Raw genomic sequence first — 12,496 nt, 5'->3', positions numbered from 1 at the left:
TGGGCTGGCGGGTGTTCCCATGTGCTGCCGCCGTCGTTGCGCGACGGAAGGGACTGCGTGCGAGCGTGCGAGGCTAGGAGACGAAAAGGCGTCGAGTCGAGGTCTGTCAGCGGAGCTCCGTCCGCGTGGTGGCCCGAGTGCAGAAGATGAGGTGAGGTGAGGTGAGGTGAGGTGAGGCACCCGGGGTCAAGACAGCTGCGGCTTTACAGTGGGGACGCCCAGCCTCCACCACCGGGGCTGTGGCTGCTCCATTACGAGGTGACGGGACCCGGGCGACTTTCAGGTCGCCTTGCAGTGGAGGTCGACGGCACCACATGCCGCCAGCCCGCCGACGGTTTGGGGTTGGCGGCCGTTGCCAGAGCCTTTAGCTTGTCGCCTCCCGCTGAGCTCGATACGGGCCCGGCCAGAGCTGCGGCAGGCGCCTGGCGCTTACAGCAGGGCTGCCACTGGACGCCTGCCAATCGCCGCGGTCTAGCCCCTGCAGTGTGGCGCATCCCACCTCCACTTCGCAAGACCCTTTTTCCATCCTGAATCAACGACGCCTCGTCGACGCTGCAGGCGACAACCAAGACGAATTATTGTTTTTGAGTGTCGGCAGCGGTTCCCAGCATGTGTTCGATCAAGGAAAACGCGTGTCAATTCTCTACGTGCGCACATCTCCTTTGAAAGCGGCCGCAAACATGTACGATCGCGGCTCGTGGACGCCGTGACACTGGACGGATCATTCTCTCGCGTCATGCCGCTACTCGATCGCGAGAGCGGACCTTGACCGGTGACAATGACCGGCCAACGCGAAAACAAACCATGGACCAAGTTGACAATTGCTGGCCAAATGCGCTTTCAGAACGGTCCCATTGGCTGTCCTGAACGAGAGCGCTTTTGACCCCCGCGAACAAAACTACCCTCATTGATGGGCTGAAGGCAAAATCCGACACGGCAAACTATCTTTTCAAGACACCACCTGTCCCTTTGCAAGTGTTGGAACAGTATGCGCAAACTAGCCTTACTTTGTGAACTTGACTGATGAGGTGCCCGTCATGGTACTCCTGTATAAGAGCTCAGCCTCCGTCGAGGGATCGCGGATAGAGCGCCCGTCTTTGACATGTTTTACCCCTTTACCATCCTACTTTAGGAGAACCAAGCATGGATAACTCTACCAAACACAGCTTCGCAACGACAACTTCACGTCGCTTGATGCTGGATATCAAGCGTCAGCAAACTGCCATGAAATCACCTTTGCCGCGGGACATAATCTCCACACTTCCTTCCGAAATCATCGCCCTCATCATCACCCAGCTTGCTCCGAACCCATCCTCGAGTCAAAAAGACAACAGCGACGAGTATCCAGACGAAGATCCCTCAGATGATGACCTGCCGCGGGCAGAGGCAGATGTTCTTTCGCGGTCCAGGGAAGCCGCAGCCGAGCAGCGGCAGCGCGAAGGCGCGCAGGGACAGCACCGTCGTGCGCTGCACAGGCTCACACGGGTGCGGCCCTTCATGCGCGAAGCAGAGCGAGCCCTGTGGATGGCATACGCTCCGTCGGCTCTTTACTACGCTGTATGCGCCAACGACAAGCGTCTCGCCGACCGTTGTTTCAGCACTGTGAACCTTGCGCGCTTGAAGCTGGGCCGCAAGTTCGCCCACGGTGTTAGATTGAACCGGGGGACGATCCTCCACGTGGCTGTCATGGCTGGTAACGCACACGCCGTACGCTTGCTCCTGAGCCACGGCGCTGATATAGAAGCGAGGGGACATTTCGTGTCAAGGCCGCCTTACACTATATACACTGACCTGTCCTGGAACACCAAGATTACACCTTTGGGCCTGTCTCTCGTGCTGGGACGTGCGCGAGTCTCCAAACTCCTACTCGACCGGGGCGCCAGCCACGAGGTTGGGTTTCCGGCGCTGAGGGCATTGGTGCCGGGCGCGGTCATGGGCTTCCAAGCCCTGCACAGTGCCTCGATGGGTTCCGACCGCAAGGCGCTCGCGAGGCTGCTGCAGACGCCCTCTATCGGACTCGACGACATGTCACAATCCAACCTGACCCCTCTGCACTGGGCCCTGTTCCATGTCATCAGAGTTGACCATTTACAGATGCTTCTCGAAGCCGGTGCTAATCCCATCATGAACCCCAATGTCGCCGAGCCACTGCTTCATTTCCTCGTCCAGTTTCGCGCCACAAAGGAGGACCTCGGCGCCGCTATCAACCTTTTGGTAAGGCACGGCGTCGACATCAACGCCCGGAATGCGGACAACCACACGGCACTGGTCGGCGCCGTTCGCGAAACAAATCTCCCCTGTGTCCAGGCCTTGGTCGAGAACGGGGCTGATGTCAACGACGTCGTCAAAGAAGATAGCCCTTTGTGGTGGTGTCTGGCCATACATAGAGCGGACAACAGCGGCGTTTATTCTACCAAGCGCCTTACGCGTGAAACCGTTGCCATTGTCGAATTGCTCCTCAAGCATGGCCTCGACGAGGACCCCCAGGCGCTCTTTTTGGGCATACTCATGGCCAACATCGGCGATGATGCCAAGGGCCTGCTCATGCGGCTAGCAAGCCGATTCACCTTCTCCCCAGCTTGGCTATCCCTGACGTTCACGAGAGTCGGATGCCAGCCCTCGTTCTACACTAACAGGGGGCTATTTTTCTTGATGGACCACTTTGTACCTACAGACGACTCGACTCTTGACGAGTGTAACCTCTTCACGGGCCTCATGGGAACTCAGGCCGTCTCACATCCCAATTTCCACCGCGTCATGGGCCCGAGCTTCGACGCAAACGCACCTCTCAAGGGACCCAACTGGGATGCTGAGCTGGCCGTGCCGCCCATCGTCGCGCTTACTGGCAGCGAGAATTACTATCACGACACATCCCGCCATACGTTGGAGGCACTGTTACGCAGGGGGGCCAATCCTCAAGCCACGAACGAGCTTGGGCAGAATTGTCTGCTAGCGTACATTACCTCACACATCCGCTCCAGAAGCCTCGTCTTCGAAAAGTCAGATGCCGACATCAACGGAAGCTTATGCGCACTCGTGCACATGCTGGCAGAGCACGGCTTCGACTTTACCAGCGCGGATATCCAGGGCAACACGGCCCTGCACCTTATTGGGATGGCACGGTGGGCCGACCGGCACGTGTCTTGCGTGGATCTGCTCATACAGCTTGGCGCCAGTGCGAGCCAGCGCAACAACGAGGGCCTCACGCCGATAGATGTGTACATAGGGGCCATGCAGAGGCAGTTCATGTACATTGATGGCTCATTCGGCCGCGCGCTGGCTGCGACGCTGCCGGATGAGGAGCGCAGGCATGCGGATGGGAGGCTTGCCGGAGTGATGACGATGGTGCGCAAGAAGCAGCGGATCAAGCGGAATAGCATTGAGCACAATCGTTGAGAGGGCAAAGACCTCGTAACTATTCAAGACTGGCGGCGTTCATCCTTAGCTATAGTAAAGGCTTCAACCGGCTATGCAGCTATCAGTAATATAAGCAACTCGTGTCGACGCGGAGGACTGGAGCATTTTTGCCCATGTATTTGCCCTTATGGCTGCTTGAATGCCCCCATGACTGCCCACGTTGATCATCTGGGCAGGACCACCGCTCCCAGACTCCATGTCCGCTGTTGAAGGTTGACTCGAAGATGGACGTGAGTGTCGATGAACGAGCAGGCACACCAGCTTGAGACGTTTCTGGCTTCTCGAGTCATACTTGTATCTACTTGAGCCTCAAATTCCTACGTTACTTTCCTTGAATCAGAGATTACCCACGTTCTAGTTACTACGCGCAGTCACGTTCTAACTACTGCCTTTTCCTTTTCAGCCCTCCAGTCATCTATGGAGGGCTGGGCTCCCCGTCCAAAATACAGAGCTCCAGAAGATATGGGAGAGCATAGACGTCGACACGTGGAAGACACGCAAAGGCTTGTGCCTGGCGCCAGCACCGTGCCTCCATTGCGAAAATAAAGGCCCGTGACGCCATATCGCCATATTACTTGTTGGCCCTGTCGCTCCAGTTCTTGCCTCTGTTGGTCGACAACTCATCAACCGGAGTGGCGCATCTCATTTCGAAAAGCAGCCAGAGCGAGACCTGGCCCTGACGGCTTACACAGCGCTCCGAACGGGCCTCACCCTTACGCAAACCGCACCTGATTTAGACAAAACCATTTGAGATCCGGCAGGATTTGGCGTCGGAGCAGTCCCGTCGGGGATGGCGCAAATGTGAGGATACCGCGCTTATTCCAGTCTTTCACGCCATGCAGCGACTTACAGGGTAGACCCCTCCACCACCCGGATGCAAACACGTCAACACGAGCTGCACAGCAAACGCATGCGTAAATGGGATCCAACCCTGTAAAAGGAAGTTTGCCCGCATGGCATGAGAGCCTGCATACAGGTATGCAAACTTGCAGATTCCCTGGCTTTTCCTCGTACGTCGTAGCTCCGGGCGTGTTCTCGACACCCCTTGGACGTCGTCGCACGCGCAGACTGCATCGCATTGCAGCAGGAATATCCCTGCCGCCAAAGAGCCAGGTCTCGGGAGCAGGCACGCCTTGCTGCCGTGCAACGTCGCGAATCCCTCGCGGTGGGTAACCTCGGCGCGCCCTCCCGCGGCTGCGACTCGTGGTCGCCCGGGCTTGGGTACGGTGTCGCGGCGCTCCGAGGCGGCGGCACCACCGCTGCAGGCTGGGATGATCGAGGTCTGCTCCCCTTACCTACTTGTACGTACCACCTACCTTATTCCCTGGTGCCGTGCCTCGCAGCTGCTGCGTCGCGCACCCGGAGGAGCGGAAGGGAGCGGGTAGGGGACCCCGGCGGCCGGCTGCGCCGCATGCCTATCCGACGCGTGCGTTGCCTGCACGTACCCTACCAGCTGCGAGGCGGTAAGTTAAACAGCCAGCAAGGTGCAGGCAGCCTGATATGGGCGTGGCGAACCCGCCCAGTCAGGCCAACAGCTCCCCTTGCCTGGCCACGACACAACCATCCGGTTTTGGGGCCTCGAGTCTCGCGCCGCACCGCAGGGGCAATGCCGGCGGTGAATGCGCAGGGCACAGGGCAGGAAGGTGTTTAGGCAGGCGGGCGGGCAGACAGGCAGACAGCAGCTGGCTGCGAGGCAACGTGAAGCCACTCACCAGCCGTGGACAGCACAGCACAGCACACGGCGAGGGCTGAGCCTTGAGTCGGACGAGTCGGTGAGAGGCCGTGTGGCGTCCGGGCGAATAGGCAGGTAAGCGAGTTGCAAACTTGCCAGCACTGGAGGCTTCCAGGGGCAACGAAAGGCTTCTTAGCGCAAACACCATCTCCAAAATTTCTGCGCAAGTTTCAGTACTGCAAAAGTGTTTGCGCACTTGCTCTCCACGTTGAGTAAACTTGCCACTAATAAGTCACTACGTACCGCGTTGACGCGCGCCCGCCAGATCAGAGACTCAACCACCACGAGTGCACGAGTTAGGGATCCGGCCGGTCGGAACAACCGACTCGCTGCCGAAACCGACTCGAGCCGGTGGGGCCGAAAGAGCGGGTAGCCAAGACAGCGCGGCCCACTTCGGCTGCAACTGAGCCGGAGCGTGGCTTGTCGGCGACGGGAGTGCGTCATACCGCCAGGCACACCCGCCATCTCGGACTGCCATTCATGCTCCCAGCGGCCATTCACATCACGGGCGGGCAAGGAGGATGCTGGTTCGGCTTTGTTGGTAATCTTGTTCAATTTCAATGCTAATGTAGAAAAATATGCAGCTTGTGAGCGCTTCCAGCTGCGGTATCCCAGTCTATAGTCTATGATGTGATCCCAAGGCTCCTGTAAGCAATAACAAGGACGGGATGCTCTTGCGTCCCGCCTCGGCGCTTCACTTCGAGTCTAGCCCGTTCTCTTCGCGTCTGCCGCGATGCTCTCGCGGCGCGCGTGGTGCAAGACGACTGCGCCCCTGCTTGGACCATGCTCTGGAAGTAGCACCTCTATGGTTCATGTCTCGTTCAGGTCGTGATAAGTCGTTCAGTCCGCAGACTTGTGCATGGAGCCGGTGACGTAGTTCTCCTCGCCAAGAGCGTTGATGGTGTCAATGTCCTCCTGGGCGAGCTTGAAGTCGAAGCTCTCCAGGTTGCTCTGGATGCGGCTGGCCGTCAGGCTCTTCGGCAGGACGACGTTGCCGCGCGAGGCGTTCCAGTTGAGGAGGATCTGAGCGGGCGTCTTGCCGTACTTGGCGGCGATGGCGTTGATGGTGGGGTCCTCGAGCTTGTTGCCGCGGGCCAGGGGGGAGTAAGCCTCGATCTTGATGCCGTGCTTGTTGCAGAGCTCGACCAGGGCCTCGCGCTGGCAGAAGGGGTGCACCTCGACCTGGTTGACGGCGGGGACAACCGAGGCGTTCTCGAGGAGGTTGCTGATGTGGGCGGCACCAAAGTTGGAGACGCCAATCGACTTGACCTTGCCGAGCTTCTGGGCCGTCTCAAGGGCGCGCCAGCTCTCGAGGCGCTTCTGCTCGTCCTCGGCAGGGGAGTGGATCAGATACAGGTCGAGGTAGTCGAGGCCGAACTTGTCCAGAGAGGAGCAGAGGGCGTTGAAGGTGGCCTCGTAGCCGTGATCGGCGTCCCAGAGCTTGGAGCAGATGAAGACATCCTCACGGGGAGTGCCCGTCTTCTCGAGCCAGCGGCGGATGGCGCGGCCGCAAGCCTCCTCGTTGGCATACCGGGCGGCCGAGTCGATGTGGCGGTAGCCGGCGTCCAGCGCGGCGGTGACGGCATCCTCGGTCTCCTGGCCGTTGGGGGCCTTGTAGACGCCGAGGGCGACCTGGGGAATGGTGTTGCCGTCGTTGAGGGTGATGGAGGCGACGGAGGAGACGGAGCTGGCGTGGGAGCGAGTCTGAACGGCAGCCTTCTTGGCGAAGACCTGGCGCTCAGGGGAGGTCTCGGGGGTGATAGCAGAGGGGGCCATGGTGACGGTTTGAGGTGGGTAGATGAGATGTGGGATATTGGGGTATCAAGGTGGTGTAAGTGAGTGATTCGTGGGGGTGAGAGGAGGAGAGAGCTGAGAGATGAGGATCAAAGGTCGAGGGGCGGGATTCCGGGGATGCCTCGACGTCTTAAATATTGCTCAGACACGTCTCTTGTCTCTCGCGAATACGGCCCATGAATCGAAGTACTTGTCCCCTTGTCAGCACCGCAGCGTCTCTATCAACAGGTCCAACACCGCCTTCGTCATCCCGAGCCGGGCATGTGGGTCTCAGGACGTTGCGTCCAGGGGAGTGTTTGCCAGGCGAGTCAGCCCGAGCACCCTGGCGGCCGGCCAGCCAGACGCTGCAGATGTTGTTTTTACTGGGGAAGGGGTGGGAATTGTCGGTGGAGAGGCTCGCGATAACGCAACTGCGGCATTTTATCGGGGCTCCAGTGTTTTTTCCTCGTCGTGTCTCCAGCTGTGCAGCAGCGGCAGGGAACCGTCGCAACAGACTCCCTCGCAATGGTGATGGAGTCGTTGAGAGGCAGGATGACGATTATCGGTGGAGCCCAGGAGCGGCGTGAGATGCCCAAGAGATCCATCTTCAGATCCACCAGTGCGTAGCCGTGCGGCCCTGTCAATCTCGGAACCCGTGTCGGCGAGTAGGAGGGCAGAGAACGGGAGGCTCTGGTTTGAAGTTTGCGTGGGTTCGCCGCCTGGTGGAGCGAGCTGGAGCCGTGGCTGGCGCACTGTTGGGTCGTGTTGAAATCTCTTAACGGTACAGCGCTCTACTGTAGGCGAAACGGAGCGATTGATGCCGCCGTGGTCATCGCGGTTTCGCATATGCATCGACGCGCGAGGTTGATGCCAGTCGTCATGCGGCGCAGATGGCCATTGCCATGGCGATTCCCGTTCGTCTGTTCCAGCGCCATCGCCAAGTGAAGTGACCCCTGAAGCGCGTCAAGCGCCGAGCGGGCCCCTAGATACAGATCTCAGGGACCTTCCGGTCTGCCGTAGCTGCCGCACGCTTTGGTCAGCACACACGAGCGCACAGCAGCAAGAATTCTCCGGTCCGTGAGTGTGGTACGTACCGGGAGGCTGGCTGAGCCGGCCACGGCTTAGCACTCGCCGTCGCCGCCAAGAACGGACTCGGGCTGAGATGGATGCAGTGGGAGACACACGCACACACACACACCTTACGGCACATGGATGGGAGGCGGACGGACGTGGTGGAGGGCCAGAGGGCGGTGACGTCGCGCGTACAGTACGCAAGATGCGAACTCTGCACACCTCGCACAGTCCCCGCCGCCCCGCCAATGACCGCATCGCACAGTATCGGCATTGTCCCGCCCCACGCGGTTCCGTCGTAGCGACGTGCCCACTCCGTCCCCATTTTATCTTCTTCAAGTGCCCACCAACCGCCCAAACGGGATTCCGTCGAGCCACAGTTTCGCACGCACAGGTATCGTTCCAATTTTTCTCTCACGGGCGCCGCGCCGGCCTAACCTGGAACAGGGCACGTACATTACGTCGCGCCGGGACGGAGACGCGGCTATGGGCTTCACGGCAATCCTGGCCGCTGCCATTGGCCCGTCACCTCTCCCTGGCATCGTGTCGTCGGCCAAGTCCCTGTCCTCGATCCACCGTCTCGCAGCCTCGCAGCACGTCTGCCTGCCCTTGCTTGGGTTCCAGCGGCTCTGCTGGGTCTTACAGCCGCTCACGGCCTCGCGCTATGACACGTGACGGAGCCTCACAGCGTGCCATGGGCCCGACGCTCGTCTCCCCTTGACGTCAGCGTCTCCAGGCGAGATGCCACATCGCCGTCTGTCACTGGCCGCTTGACGGTTCGCGATGGAGACTCGGGCCCCTGATTTCGACGAGCCCAAAGGCCCGACTGGCCAAGCCCGAATGATGCTACTTGCCCATCGTTACGGATCTTCACCGCGGGCGTTGTCATAGCAAAAAGAGACGCAAATGTCTCAATGGCCTGCCTCGAGTGGACCCGTGTTGCCGCAAGCGCTGCGACGAAGGAACTTCTTGGGACGCTCCTCGGAAGTGCAGGGGTGAGAGTCGGATTCAAGCGGTCATGGCGAGCGGACTGTGCGTCATTGCCTCCCAGAGGAAGCAGAAACAGCTGCGTCCAAGCTATGCCGTGGTAGAGAGCCACGTGTTCCGCAAACGCCAGTCAGCCGGCTATCCGGCGTGCTCACATCCATCTGTCTCTGCAGCCCGGATCAACGAGATAAGGTTGGGGGAATACGGCGTAAGACGGCGGACCCGGGCTGATACCGGCAGGTCTCCTTCACCTTGCCAAGTCCGCTCGCCGCCAAAGGTCCCTCCGCGCGCAGCTGCAACTGGACCCGGCCGGGTTTCTGGCTATTCGGATGCCGCTCGTGCCAGCCCGGGCAAGGATGATCAAGTGTTCAACCCGACGCCATGCAGGGATGGGTGTGCTCGCCGCCATGGGTTACTTTGTGCGTCTTGGCATACCGCTTTTCACGCTCGAAACAAGCGTGAGCGCGAGATTATTGTGACTGTCGCGGCTGAAGATCATTTTGGGTCTCTATGTGGGAGCCCTTGCACTCGGTCCGCCTCATGTCTCCGTCGCCGTAAAGACCCGAGGGACTGTGATCAACGGCTATGCTCGGCGACCGCCGCCCGCGTAGTCTCTGGTCGGGCTTCGCGAAGTCGGGCACTTCCCCTTGCGCCGACGACGTCTGCAGCGTCGAGCAACGCAGGCGTGAATTCACGCGAGGCGCGGACGCGGACGACATGACTTGGCTTGATGAGAAAAAGAAAAGTGGACAATGATGCAACGCCTTGCTTGATGTTCGTCACCCAGCTTCGTATTAACTGGAGCCAGCAGGCACGAATCATTATCGGACCAGCGAGACTTGTCGAAGATAGCACTAGGCAGAACGGAAGCTGATATGGAGAATGCTGCGGCGCAGGTTTCATGCTTGCGCCACGGACAGTTGAGGCCGCCAACCGGCTTGTTCGAACCACGGGACTCGGATCTGCTCTGGACTGGACTGCGGAAGGTTTCAAGTAGCTAGGTTCCCCTCTTGACCTCGTGCAGCGGCATTCGATATTGCATCTTGCCTGGGTGAGACATGCTGAGTCTACATGATAGCGGTATCTGCCTCGAGACACGCAGACGAGCTAGAATCAACGGGTCTGGACCGCCACTCAGTCAGAGGTGCGATTGCGTGGCCGCCTGAACTGTCCCAATACTTGGCATAGCGCCCCGGCGACCGGGAAGCAGCCCCTTTTCATCACCATTTGTCGAGATTTCCCATGACTCTACTTGGCTCGTCATGAGCCGTGCCGCAGAATGCCCCTTGGCGCTGCTCGCGGAGCAACGACGTCGTGAGTGGGGTGAGCTGTCAAACGAGTGCCCACAGTTTGCTCCATCAAACGCTCAGACGGTGCATCGTGAGTTTTTACCTCGTGGTACGTGGAGTCGTGGCGGCGATCGATCCATTAAGCTGCAGCACTGACAAGAATACAACGCTCGATTTCCACTATTTCATGATCATACAAAATGGCATCCTGGCATCCGCCGCTCAAGTGAGAATCGCGATGGAGACGGAGACGAACGCCGCAAGAGCCAAAGACACCATGCTCGCCTGCTGACCGGGTGCTGCATTAGGATAGCTGCGGCTTGCGTCTTTGAACGTTTCCGCGCGGAGGCACCTTAGCGACCCTTCTGGGCCGGTATTTTGGCGGGCTGAATTGCGACCAGAGTCTGTCGTATTGTGGGCAAACCCAGTCACCACGACCCAGATCTGCCGGATTGCGTCGTCGTAGGCGGTGACGTTTCCTTTGTCGTGCCCCTCCCTTTCGGCGCCGTAGTAGAACCCTACAGATGTCCTGTTCGTGCCCCCCGCGAATGAGGTCTCTGCTGAATTGTGAGCAACATGCAACGCCAAGCTGACGTTGCGAGATAGGTTTTACTCACCCACTCCGAAGCCCTCGACTTCTCCTTTGCCCATATCCTCGACGCATGAACTTGGGAGCGAGCCAGTTGTGCTGCACACGCCGTTGGCACTCGCCCGTTGTTGCAACTCCTTGACGCATTTGTCGGGCAGGATGCCGTCGCACGTCGAGTCAACGTTCGCCTTGCCTGACTGCAGCTTGGCCCCCCTGTACACGCTCATGCACAACGACCACGACTTATCGCCGCGCACCGTCCCATTCCTTTTTAGCTCCCAAGGCGGACTCCAGTTGATGGCCGTGCCGGTGAAGAACTTGCCCGCCGGCTTCTTGGCGGGGATGTCGGCGGTGACGCTGATGGCGAGCTCCCAGAGGGGTGTTTGCTCCGGCGACTTGGAGTACTCGGCGCTGATGTTGTAGCCCGTGACCTGGGTCGAGTTGGTCGCGTTGAGGTTCGCAATCGCGTTGCGCCAGGTGGCCTCGTCGGCCTGCACGGCGAGGTCGCCGACGGTTATGCCATCGGGGCCCGAGGCCGCCACGCGCGTGACGAGCGCCGCGAAAAGCACGGCAGCGAACCGCACGAACTGTGTCGGCATTCTGGTCGGAGGTGTCACAAATGCTGCAAGGTGTTTGAATGTCGCGCCGGCGTGTTCGACAACGAAGCCAAAACGTCTGACGCTCTGAGTATCTGGCCGGCGCGAGCCCGTCAGCCTATATAAGGTACGTTACAACTCAGCCGACCTTGTCGCAGCCCGCCTCCCCAGATCGCAATTTCATCATCATGCAGCCAGCCCTGCGGGCCCTACCGAAAGGCCCTCCGCCGGGCAGACAGCCCTTGGCGAGGCCGTCCAATGCGGCGCCTGGCCATGCCACCCGGGGAGCATCGTCAATTTCCTATTCGGGCAGCGGCCGGCTGGGGTACAGATCCGTGGCGGCGCAGCCCACCAGCCGTCCGGGGCGGTGGCGGCCTTGGCCTGGATGGCCCTAGTATAAGCGATTTGCTCGTGCCTGGTTTCCTTGCTTGGGTGGGAGTGGGAGCGTAAGCGCTGCTGCACTTGATGTGACGTCGTTGCGGCTGCGCGACCAATGGAGCTGCACTGCCGGTGCGGCGGCGCAGCTTTGAAGGAGCTTGTGTGGTCATATCAAGATCGGCATATGCCATTGGCAAGGTTGTCATTTGGGATAATGATCTGGGGTTTAAGCCATCGACATCATCATCGTCGTCCTGCTGGCTGCGTGGCTAGTAAGAACTGACTTGGTAGGATTCAGGAACGCGAGTTGTATCTCGCTTCGAGAGTTAGAATTAGACTTGTCTGTTAGCGCCTGCACTTTCGTAAACAGCATCGAACTCAGGAACTGGACGGCCCTCACCCCAGGTCCAGCTCGCGTCAACCCGCACTGCCCGTTCAACTTCCTCTATCAGCAGCACCCTCCTGCGCGCGTTTCTGCAACCCACCTCCGCAATCAAGCGTTCCAGGTCGCCGGGCCCTCCCGCCCACGCCCTCCACATATGTTTGTCTAAAACAAAACACCGTCGTCACGCGACCACGTACTTGGCCGTCTTGAACTCCGTCCCCCGATATCCCGTCCGTCCCCAGATCGCCGCTTGACCGCCCCTGCGCTGCGTGGTGCGGT

At 59.7% G+C, this 12,496-nt stretch overlaps 3 protein-coding genes across 3 annotated transcripts; 1 reads left to right on the top strand and 2 right to left on the bottom strand.

The window, feature by feature from the left end:
* Positions 1-1,224: 1,224 nt before the first annotated feature.
* Positions 1,225-3,396, top strand: PLICBS_005360 (uncharacterized protein; the record flags this gene model as incomplete). The annotated part of the gene is made up of 1 exon (XM_018319038.2): positions 1,225-3,396. The coding sequence occupies one exon, from the start codon at positions 1,225-1,227 to the stop codon at positions 3,394-3,396; it is 2,172 nt and encodes a 723-aa protein (XP_018181512.2).
* A 2,593-nt stretch (positions 3,397-5,989) lies between these two features.
* On the bottom strand, positions 5,990-6,925 carry PLICBS_005359 (uncharacterized protein; the record flags this gene model as incomplete). The annotated part of the gene is made up of 1 exon (XM_018319036.2): positions 5,990-6,925. The coding sequence occupies one exon, from the start codon at positions 6,923-6,925 to the stop codon at positions 5,990-5,992; it is 936 nt and encodes a 311-aa protein (XP_018181510.1).
* A 3,566-nt stretch (positions 6,926-10,491) lies between these two features.
* Positions 10,492-11,457, bottom strand: PLICBS_005358 (uncharacterized protein; the record flags this gene model as incomplete). Its single annotated transcript, XM_065600703.1, has 2 exons — positions 10,492-10,787; positions 10,887-11,457. 2 exons carry the CDS (start codon positions 11,455-11,457, stop codon positions 10,492-10,494), a joined length of 867 nt encoding a protein of 288 aa, XP_065456775.1.
* Between the last annotated feature and the right edge of the window lie 1,039 nt (positions 11,458-12,496).

This window comes from Purpureocillium lilacinum, assembly GCF_023168085.1.
Source record: "Purpureocillium lilacinum CBS 284.36 DNA, scaffold_4, whole genome shotgun sequence".
Taxonomy (NCBI): Eukaryota; Fungi; Ascomycota; class Sordariomycetes; order Hypocreales; family Ophiocordycipitaceae; genus Purpureocillium; species Purpureocillium lilacinum.
This window is presented reverse-complemented; position numbering and strand designations above follow the sequence as displayed.